Source organism: Oncorhynchus mykiss, chromosome 2 (assembly GCF_013265735.2).
Source record: "Oncorhynchus mykiss isolate Arlee chromosome 2, USDA_OmykA_1.1, whole genome shotgun sequence".
NCBI lineage: Eukaryota > Metazoa > Chordata > Actinopteri > Salmoniformes > Salmonidae > Oncorhynchus > Oncorhynchus mykiss.
In genome coordinates, this window is record NC_048566.1 from 35542341 (window position 1) to 35554458 (window position 12118).

Here is a 12118-nt window from a genome sequence, read left to right on the forward strand (position 1 = left end):
TATTGTCTGAGGACGGCGCCCCACATCAACATATATTTCAACCAGCACAGGCTTCATAACATCACAAATAGCGATTAAATAAATCACTTACTTTTGAAGACCTTCCTCTGTTTGCAATCCCAGAGTCCCAGCTACAACATGAATGGTCGTTTTGTTAGATAAAATCCTTCTTTATATCCCAAAAAACGCGCCAAAAGATTGATATTGTACCGGTGCTCTCCTAACCAAAACTCCAAATTCTTGCTTGTTTTTCAAAAACAAGCCTGAAACCTTGAATAAAGACTGTTGACATCTAGTGGAAGCCATAGGAATTGCAATCTGGGAGACAGATTTACATTGGAACAGGAATAGGTTTCCATTATAAGAGCCTGGGACCTAAAAAAAATAATTTCAGTTGGAATTTTTTCAATTCTGTTATAGTCTCCGACATTATTTTAACAGTTTTAGAAACTTCAACGTGTTTTCTATCCAATGCAATCAATTATATGCATATCCTGGCTTCTGGGCCTGAGTAACAGGCAGTTTACTTTGGGCACAACAGTCAGGCGGAAATTCAGGAAACTAAACCCTATCCCTACAAATTTTAATTTCAGCACAATTAGCCACAGTTGTAGATGATGCTAAAGTCAGCATAAAGTAACCTAAAATATTGCATTGACATTCAGGCCCTTGGTATAATTGTTTTTTCAGTCTTTGCACTAATGCATGAGGGCAGTTCAAATTTCAATTAAATAATTGTGCATATGGTTCACATTGGTCAGATCTTGCGTTCCATCTTAACAGCTTCGTTTTTAGTGCATCTCAACATATTACAAAAACAACAAAAAGCAAACCAAACGTCAATGGTAGAGCATACATAACTTCAGCCATTTATGGTGCTGGTGGGTCTTTACTAATAGTCACTAATATCTGACTGAATAGATATCTTTGGACCTGTACACACTCAGGTTGTACAACTGATGTACAACGCATTTGACACCATGGCTGTGATAGCTTATATCATTGTGATACAATAAAGAGTTTAAACAACCAAGGCTTCCACAATGCTTATGTGATTATATTTGTGCAGACCAAACCTTGTTTTATCACATTAGTTAGTGCATCAGTTGAGTATGTTTTACTTAGTTGTTTACCCACTTAGTTTTACCCTCAATTTCAATTCAATTCCAATCAATTTGACTATAACTTACAATGGCTAAAATAACTCTACATGGCTTTTAGTTTAGGGACCAACTTTGTGAATGTGTGTAGTATGGTGCATGCTGATGATGGACTTTCAAATCAAATCAAATTGTATTTGTCACACGTGCTTAGCAGATGTTTTTGTGGGTGTAGCGAAATATCTAACAAATTCACGACAAATACCTAATACACACAAATCTAAGTAAAGGAATGGAATTGAGAATATATAAATACATGGATGAGCAATGTCAGAATGGCATAGACAGGTAGTAGATAGTATAGAATAAAGTATATACAGTGGGGCAAACAAGTATTTAGTTAGCCACCAATTGTGCAAGTTCTCTGAGAGAGGCCTGTAATTTTCATCATAGTTACACTTCAACTATGACAGACAAAATGAGAAGAAAAAAAAAATCCAGAAAATCACATTGTAGGATTTTTAATGAATTTATTTGCAAATTATGGTGGAAAATTAGTATTTGGTCACCTAAAAACAAGCAAGATTTCTGGCTCTCACAGACATGTAACTTCTTCTTTAAGAGGCTCCTCTGTCCTCCACTCGTTACCTGTAGTAATGGCACCTGTTTGAACTTGTTATCAGTATAAAAGACACCTGTCCACAACCTCAAACAGTCACACTCCAAACTCCACTATGGCCAAGACCAAAGAGCTGACAAAGGACACCAGAAACAAAATTGTAGACTTGCACCAGGCTGGGAAGACTGAATTTGCAATAGGTAAGCAGCTTGGTTTGAATAAATCAACTGTGGGAGCAATTATTAGGAAATGGAAGACATACAAGACCACTGATAATCTCCCTCGATCTGGGGCTCCACGTAAGATCTCACCCCGTGGGGTCAAAATGGTCACAAGAACGGTGAGCAAAAATCCCAGAACCACACGGGGGGACCTAGTGAATGACCCGCAGAGAGCTGGGACCAAAGTAACAAAGCCTACCATCAGTAACACACTACACCGCCAGGGACTCAAATCCTGCAGTTCCAGACGTGTCTCCCTGCTTTAGCCAGTACATGTCCAGGCCCGTCTGAAGTTTGCTAGAGAGCATTTGGATGATCCAGAAGAAGATTGGGAGAATGTCATATGGTGAGATGAAACCAAAATATAACTTTTTGGTAAAAACTCAACTCGTCGTGTTTGGAGGACAAAGAATGCTGAGTTGCATCCAAAGACCACCATACCTACTGTGAAGCATGGGGGTGGAAACATCATGTTTTGGGGCTGTTTTTCTGCAAAGGGACCAGGACGACTGATCCGTGTAAAGGAAAGAATGAATGGGGCCATGTATCTTAAGGTTTTGAGTGAAACCCTCCTTCCATCAGCAAGGGCATTGAAGATGAAACGTGGCTGGGTCTTTCAGCATGACAATGATCCCAAACACACCGCCCGGGCAACGAAGGAGTGGCTTCGTAAGAAGCATTTCAAGGTCCTGGAGTGGCCTAGCCAGTCTCCAGATCTCAACCCCATAGAAAATCTTTGGAGGGAGTTGAAAGTCCGTGTTGCCCAGCAACAGCCCCAAAACATCACTGCTCTAGAGGAGATCTGTATGGAGGAATGGGCCAAAATACCAGCAACAGTGTGTGAAAACCTTGTGAAGACCTACAGAAAACGTTTGACCTCTGTCATTGCCAACAAAGGGTATATAACAAAGTATTGAGATAAACTTTTGTTATTGACCAAATACTTATTTTCCACCATAATTTGCAAATAAATTCATAAAAAATCCTACAATGTGATTTTCTGGATTTTTTTCCTCGTTTTGTCTGTCATAGTTGAAATGTACATATGATGAAAATTTCAGGCCTCTCTCATCTTTTTAAGTGGGAGAACTTGCACAATTGGTGGCTGACTAAATACTTTTTTGCCCCACTGTACATATGAGATGAGAAATGCAAGATATGTAAACATTATTCAAGTGGCATTATTAAAGTGACTTGTGTTCCAAGTGGCATGTAAGTATTTAGGAGAAGTAAAACCCCAACTAACAAATGTAGCAAGGCCTTTGCACTTTAGCACAGTCTCAAAGTGTGAAAAGGAACTAAAATAGGGCCAAAGAGTGTCGTAAGCTTTGGTCAAACTCTGTGAAGACACACTAACCGGTCTGGTTAAACACAATAAAAATGTAATGGGAAACTGAGTTGAAGATGAAGAAGGCATCATGGCTTTTACAATGATATTGTTTTTAGAGAAATGTACAATTATGTTGATGTATGACTAGATGCACTTCCATTACAATTACACAAATTGACACTGAAATTCATCTGACAGTGTACATATTATTTATAAAGTATCAGGCATTGTTGCCACCGAATTTCTTCCATTTCAGGCTGTGATCAGTTGCACTATTACCATGTCTTCTTGCTATTAAGTCAACATAATGTAACGGTGAAAGAATCATCACTCTTCATAAGTGGGTCTTATATGTCTGTATACTTGAAAGATTGTGGTATAGAACCATCACAAAAATATATTGAATACAACCCAGTAGCCTCTAACGTTGATAATAAAGGTAGTACCGAGTCAGTAGCGCACATACATACATATATACACATCTTAATTAAATATTTTTTCTTTTCTTTTTTTCCCACAAACCCTACCACCCCTCCCCAAACTGGATTAAACTAATGAACAACATCACTTAGGCTTCCACTTCCAGCTTATACATACTATATACATTTCAAGGACACATTCTATTTTACAATATTAATATTTTGTTTGTCTTTAGTCCTGGCCTTCCTCTATTTCTATTGGCCAAAAGTTCTGAACCTATATACATGTTACAGACACAGTATATTTTACATTTGTTATCTTGCTTTTATTAGTCCCACTCTTCAGCTCCATTCAACCCCTCCCATCCATCTCTTAACACCATCCATATTGGATTTCTATTTGCCATATATTTTTTCAACTGTCCTGTGATGCTTCACAAATGTTCTGAACCTTTCTATTCTCATAGTTTCTTCAGATTGTAAATGAAAGATAAACATTTTTGCTATTAGTATTATTGTATTATTGATCACCCGGTAGTGCTATCTGCAGCATTAGCTCCAGGTAAATGTTGCAATTCTTCAGACATTCCTTGACCTGTGACCAAAAACCAGCTACATATGGACAGTCCCAAAAACAAACATCTAATGACTGTGCCTCCTCTCAGCAAAATCTGCAGAGCTGGTAAGGTTTTATCCCCCATATATATATATGTATATATATATATATATATAGATATATGTGTATATATATATATATATATATATATATATATATATATATAACATTCTATTGGTTGCAAGAATTTTGCAAAATAATTTAAATTGAAAAATTCAGTTTTGAATCCGGCGTCGTTTTGCATGTCAATACATAAACCATGTGCCATGGAATCGGTACATCGGAAATCTCTTCCCAACTATTTTGTAATCTATATGGCACAGCTGTCAATTATTTGGTCGTTAAATGAAACTCGTATATATTTTTATTTATCACAATTGTCTTTATCCAATTTTAGTCTTTAATGCAGGGCTGACAGACAAGTTCCTTACTATTAGCCTCTTCAACTTGCCTCTTCCATTTTTGCGGTAATGCTGCAATTAGTTGGTTGTCATTTTGGGTAGAGATAGATATTTCCATATATTTGTGTTAGCTGCATGTGTGACATAACTCCACCAGTCCTATTTATGATACAATTGACAAAGATTATACTTTTTTTTTTTATTGAAAAATAAAGGCATATATTAGCATATTTGAGTTTAACTACAATATTTGATGTATTATTTCTTCAGTCTTTTCTAGTGGATTAAACTGAAATTGCAACCAACTTTCTATGGCTTGTTCTTAAAAATTATGACATTTTGGAGAAGATTTTTTTTTTTCAAATGACCTGAAAGTGAGTGGTTGTGAATAAATGGAAAAAGGCCGTTCTTGAACATGGGGTGAGACATTCTTACTAATTTGCTAGAGAACCAGTTCGGATTTAAGTATAGCCTTTGTATGACTGATGCCTTTAGTGAGAGGTCTAATGCTTTAATATTTAATCATTTCTGCCCCCCCGAATTCATATTCATTATATAAATAGTCTCTTTTAATTTTGTCTGGCTTGCTATTCCAAATAAAAGGGAATCTTTTTTGCAGGTTGCTAGGTGTAGGCCAAACCATAAGCAAATAGGTAAACTGTGATATGACTAAAGAGTTAACCTGGGTGATTTTTCCACCCATACACAGGTATTTTCCTTTCCATGGCAGCAAGATCTTATCTATTTTCGCTAACTTTCTATAAACATGTATTGGAGTGAGATCATTTCTTTCTTTCGTGATATGTATACCGAGTATGTCCACATCCCTGTCAGACCATTTTATTGGTCAACTACACAGTAATGTAAAAGTTGCATTTTTTAGTGACCCAATACGAAATATAGCACATTTTTTCATAATTTGGTGTTTAGTGAGTCCATCAGATCAAAGGCAGTAGGGATGATAAATGTGTGAATTGGACCATTTTCCTGTCCTGCTAAGAAGCATTCAAAATGTAACAAGTACTTTTGGGTGTCAGGGAAAATGTGTGGATTAAAAAGTATATCATTTTCTTTAGGAATGTAGTGAAGGAAAAGTAAAAGCTGTCAAAAATAGAAATAGTGAAGTACAGATACCCCCCAAAAAATACTTAAGTAGTACTTTCAAGTATGTTTACTTCAGTACTTTAAACCACTGCATGTTACAAACAGCCAATCTTAGAAATCTTATAGAAACTTTCTTATAGTGAAATAAAACTGCATCTGAATATAAAAGGCAAGGGGATTGTAGTGTTAACCAAGGTTGGGTGATGGTTGTGGATTGATGGGGTTATAAGGGTTGGTTAATGGGTTTGTGTTGATTATGGTCCATACAGTACAAGCATGGCTGGACGATATAGTACAGAGGAACTTCCTGGATTGCAGCACCAGGTTAGAGGGAGGAGTAACAGACTGGGGACATGAAGGGACAGTTCACACCCATCAGAGACTCACACAGGGCTCCTGATCAACAGGAGGAGAGAGCACTCAGAGAGAGGTAATGTGCTTTTTTCTGCATGGATCAAAAGACAAGCTATTTAACCATTATAGAGTTTTGTTTCGTTACATTGAATGACTGTTAAAACTTGATTATGACTAAGTAATATAATGGTAATATTCTATTATTCATTTAGGGCATTTGAACATATTGCTTCAAAAGGCTTTATATAGCCTAGGTATAAAGATTTCTGAATGCAGGTAAATATATTTATGAGCAGTTATTAATTAGCGCCTATGTTGAGCATTATATTGTATTATAAGGAGTCACTCATAAGGAGTTATAAATGGGCTTGTAATGCATTATGAAGAAGGCATTCATATGAACCTTGAACATAAATGTTTCTTTGACATCCTCTCTAGGCATTACAGAAAAATACATCTTAGTTGAATAAAAGTGTTAAGAAGGTTGTTATGAATGCCACTGTAGCACTCATAAAGGTGTAATGAAATGTTAATGTCCGATGTGTATTGCTATATGTTGTTAATATCACAACACCATTTCATATTGTATTTCACACTTGTCTCCTGCTCCATACCAGTAGACACAGACAGAGATAGTGACCATTAGAGAAAGAGGAGAAAGAGGAGAGAGACCCCGGTGTTGTGGTTGATTCATCAAGGCAGTAGAGGCAGGATGTGCGTCCTCATCTGGGCAGCTCTACTTCTCTCTCTGACAGAGAGAACCACATGCCCAAGTAAGGTCCCTTTTATCACTACGAGCGTTAATATAATAATCAGCTGTAGGAGAGCACCATGCATGTGCTGACTTTGAATGGGAGTTTTCCCAGTAACGATATCTTGTCCTGTTATGGGAGGAGCAGGGTTGGGGAGGAGCAGGGTTGGGGAGGAGCAGGGTTGGGGAGTAACGGATTATATGTAATCCGTTACATGGAAGGGATGGAAGTGCATTTTACCAGTAAGATTATTGTAATCAGATTACAGATACTTTTGAAAATCAAGATGATTGAATTCAGAAAGGATGTTTGCAAAAAAAAAATGGTTCACACTGCTCTGCTTTCTCAATGACATTCAAATCAGCATTGAGAAAATGCGCAAATCTGACTACAAATTAGAGACCACTATGATGACACACCAAATGTGTTTGATGAATCGCGGGAAAAGAGCAGTGATAGGCTTTTGTAGGTTACAGTCCAAGCTATGTCTTCCAATGGTGCGACTGCTGTCGGCATCCAAAGATTATCCAACATGAATAAACGTTTGGAGGTAAGGATGACAGCAGTGGTGTAGTCTACGCGATACGGATATGATTTATTATCGATATCTACATAGCGCATTGACGTGAATCACACTGCTCCTCTCTCATTCAGCTATTTGCCCCGCACGGATTGTGGTTGTTGTGGACGGCTTTTCACAAATCTAAATGTGTATTGGAAACATATAATGGTTGAATTCAGGAAGTTTAAGCTGTTTTTGAAACCAGTGGACAGGCAGTGAAAAATGCGCTCTTGCAAAAGCTGAATAGTGAGGATCCAAGCCTGTGGAATAAAAGTGGGCTTTTATTGCTCAATCTAATTCATGCTGATTTAAAAAAAAATATCCATAGAGGCCTAATGGACACATGCTCAAACTTGCACACTTTTGATAGACTTAAAAGGGAAATCTGTAGTTGCTACGTCCATTTTCTTTTAGATATATGTTGAGCTGGAACTTGGCAAGTGGTGAACTGTATACAATGAACTACAGTAATAGTCTCTCACCGTAACTGGTAATAATAGCAATGAAGTACCTTTCACTGTGATTTTCACTTTCTTGGGGTATGTATATGCACTTAGCAGTCTGAATTGATACTCTCCAGTGTCATTCTCTCTGATGTCGTTGATGATCACACTACAGTTCTTCTTTGTCAGATCGGTCTCCAGTAGAGACACTCTCTGTTTATAACCCTCCTGAGCTTCAGAGGGAGTTTCAGAGTGGATAATTATATTTTCATCCTGATCACATTTGCCATTTTTAGGACATTTTAACCATATTGCTGCAGTAGGTTTGAAGTTCTCTGCATGATTGAAGGTGCATGAAATTACAGCACATAGTCCCTTCTCTCCTGTTATCTTTGCTGGACTGAAGGCGATGGCCCAGGGTGATGCTGTTGGTGGTGGTGGTAGTTGTGGCTGCCCTGAAGGAGGGACATGAATAAAGTCATTAGTAATACAGAAAGCACTTCGATACTACTTCACTTGTTTGTAACATTTTTCATGATGTAGCATCTATTGAGATATTTGCCATACCACTACTGCTACCACATCTACTAATGATAATGTGTCACTGCTGTTTTGAAGACAGATGTAAAACTCACTTCTGTGTTTGTATTTCCTGTCTCCAGCTCTAACCCAGAAGCCCTCAGTGTTGACTCCTCCTCTGACAGAGGGAGAACCAACGACTCTGACCTGCACCGCCACGGGAATCGGCTCTGGATCTCCTCCTAAAATAACATGGACATGGAGAGGGACAGGAGACAACAACACTGAGCTTCGAGACAACACCACCACACAGAGGAGAGAGGACCTGACCAACGTGACAACAACCCACTTCTCAACTTTGACCTTTACCCCCTCAGCTGAGCACCACAGCATGATGGTTTCGTGTCAAGTAACCTTCCAGAAAACATATACAATTGAAGAGACAGTAACTTTGAATGTGTCATGTGAGTACCATCTATCCTACATTTTACATGAAAGACCTTATTCCGGAGAATCTTTGAAACCTAGGATTAACCTTCATAATAATCAAATTATACAATATGTAGTCTACACCCAGTTACGTCATGGCTTTGACTTTTCCCCTTTTTAATCATGATCCATTGTTATCAGTCCCTCAACCAATATAGTTTGAATTTAGAGTATGTGTAAAAATAAATGTGTAAAATTAGAGACTCTTTGCACTCAAAGATGTGAAAGACCCCCAAATAACTGGACATGAAATGGTGAAGGAGGATGGTACCCTGGAACTGACCTGCAGTGTTGACAGTTACCCTCCATCTGATATCACTTGGAGTAAGAATGGGACAAGTCCCTCACTTCAGAATTACACTGAAAATGCCAATCTCACCATCTCCAATGTGACAAGAGAACATGCTGGGGAGTATGTGTGTACAGTTCATCACCACAACAGGACAATGACAGCTTCCACCGTTGTCACTGTGCTGTGTAAGTACAAACTCATTTCATATTTTATGATCTGGAAATATGTTGCCATGTTTATAGGATCAATCTATCACTAATATCTCTCTTTTCACTGTCTTTCTCCAGACCTTCCTGTGATTCTTCCTGGCTCTGGGTGTGTGGACCAGGCAGAGGTCATGACCTGTGTGTGTGTCAGTCAGGGGGTTCCCTTACCCCTCATAGAGTGGCCACTGCTGGAGCTCAACACAGAGAACACAACGTCAGTGTTGGGTTCCTCAGTGAACAGCACCATCAGCCTGCTTGTTGGAAACTACAACAACATCACTGTGGAGTGTGTCAGCAGCAATGTGGTGGGTGTAGTGAGAGAGAAGTTGCAGGTCACCCAAAATAAGAGCCAAGAAAAGCAAGAAGGTAATTATATAAGTCAAGGTACTTGGTTAGAGAGCCACAGCTTCCCAATCCCACCCAATGTTTGCAATATTGAGAATGTTCTGTACATTTAGGCTGAGAGTAGGAAAATTGCAATTTTTTTCCTCCAGAGGATATGAAGTAATGTGAGCCATTTCCCATACAGAGTTGTTGTTCTCTTTTTAGATAAGGAATGGGAAGACCTTATAGCTATGCTGTCGGACCTAAAACTGATTGCTGCATTTGTGATTGGTGCAGCCTTCTCAGCCACCATCTGTTGTATCATCCTGTGTTTGACAGGGAAATGTAAAAGGTACATGCATTCTGTTACTGAAGTACAGTTAGTGTTATATGAGCGTTGGTGATTGTCTTTAGAAATTCACATTTCCTATCAAGAGTATCAGATGTACTGTCAAAGCGCCAATGCCTTGCACCTTATTGTAATGGACTTGCATGCGAACCCCTCCAAAATATAGAGAAATATAATTTGTAATATTTTCCATAGACAAAAGAAGAGGATCCCAAAGGATTCCAAAAGCCCTTTCATAAACCTGGAGATGGTGGCATGTGAAGACCAACAGGTGCCGTACCAGTTTCTTTCTTTATTCAGCTTTACCAACACTTAGTTAGCATTGACATGCCAATAGTAGTATTGAAGTGCTTTCTGTAGTTGATAATACAGCATAAACAGGTCTGGGACCACCAAGCTAACAAAAGACTCCTAACACAGTGCTTTCTGTAGTTGATAATACAGCATAAACAGGTCTGGGACCACCAAGCTAACAAAAGACTCCTAACACAGTGCTTTCTGTAGTTGATAATACAGCATAAACTGGTCTGGGACCACCAAGCTAACAAAAGACTCCTAACACAGTGCTTTCTGTAATGTACTCCATAGACGGATGCAGGACAGGCTGTGGGGGGCGAACAGAACCCTCTGCAGTTGGAGCTGAGAGGAGGAGCAGAAAACGGAGGGACCCAGACCAGTGGAGCTACGGGAAAATTTGACACAAGGGAAGAACCAAATGAAGTGGACTACGCCAGTATCAACTACTCCCTGCTGAAGAAGAAGACTCCTGAGGAGGCCGAGAAGAAGACCACCACCGCAGAGTCAGAGTACGCCAAAATTAAACGAGAGAAGAAGAACGAAGGGGATGAAAATGGAGGAGAGGGGAGTGGAATGATGATGATGATGATGGGGAAGGATGAGGAGAAAGAGAATGGTAAGCCAGCAGCAGAGACAGATGAGGATACAGCGCTTTACTCCAACGTTAAGGCTATTATGGGTGGTGGAGAGTGACGCACATATTTTCGCTAGAAACATGGGGGATAGCATGCAGTATTGTATAGCCATGTGTTCCTATATCATTTTTCTGAATTCAGATTGAATGTTTTATGTTGATACTGGGACTTTTGCTCAACTGAAACTACTGTAGTTTTGGTGTTGTTTCCTCATGTGCTGAAACAAGTTTGAATGTTTTATGATAATACAGAGATGTTGTTTAATAACTGAAACTACTGTAGTTAATAGTTTTGGTAAATGATTTATTTTACAGCCCTGTGTCAGATGGTACTGTATGTATCTGGTGGTTGTACATTTTCAATAAGAATATTTTCTAGTTGTACATAGAAGCAAGTTTTGGTAATGTTTTTGTAATGTTTTTCAAGGAAGCGTCATTTAACTTTTTGTAACGATTCTGTTATGTCACCATAAGGAAGGACTGACAATGACGTGGTTTGGATAAGTCGAGAGGTCAAACCATTTCTTGTTTTTCTCCTCTTTCATTTCATTTATTTTTATGGGTGGGGATTTTATGTAGTATGTGTGGTTGTAACCAATATATTTCTGTACGTAGAATACTGATATACTGCAGTACATTTTGGCAAAATGCCATAAAGAATTCTCATTTTGGGCTAGCCAGAGAGCTCAAATTAAATAGTTAAAAAGTACTTAAAAGTTGTGTACTATAGATGGGTTGGTTGTTTGGCAACCAAACAGACGAGTGCACAACTATGGGGTAAAACAGACGGGTTGGTTTCGAATGTTGACGACATATTAACTATATTTCATCTCCAATGTTTTTTGAAAATATAAATACATTTGCACAATGAGCACTTGTCTCTCAAATACATTTTTACAGTTGTTGGTTAGCTAGCTAGCAAATGCTTGCCATATTAGCATAAAGCACCTAAAAAAAGACAAAACTAGCTGAAACGAGCCACCTACTATTCCCCAGATGGCAGCTTTGTGTCATTGTTGCTAGATATCTGGCCATCCAGAATCACCACAACATGCGGTCTTCTGCCCCATTGAAGCGTATGTATCGT

General features: G+C 38.6%; 1 protein-coding gene across 1 annotated transcript; it reads left to right on the forward strand.

Moving 5' to 3' along the window:
* Positions 1-5779: 5779 nt before the first annotated feature.
* LOC110488573 (sialic acid-binding Ig-like lectin 11) lies at positions 5780-11899 on the forward strand. The gene is made up of 7 exons (XM_021560843.2): positions 5780-6937; positions 8584-8904; positions 9149-9406; positions 9509-9793; positions 9977-10103; positions 10296-10371; positions 10689-11899. Exons 1-7 carry the CDS (start codon positions 6877-6879, stop codon positions 11088-11090), a joined length of 1530 nt encoding a protein of 509 aa, XP_021416518.1. The 5' UTR covers positions 5780-6876; the 3' UTR covers positions 11091-11899.
* Positions 11900-12118: the final 219 nt, after the last annotated feature.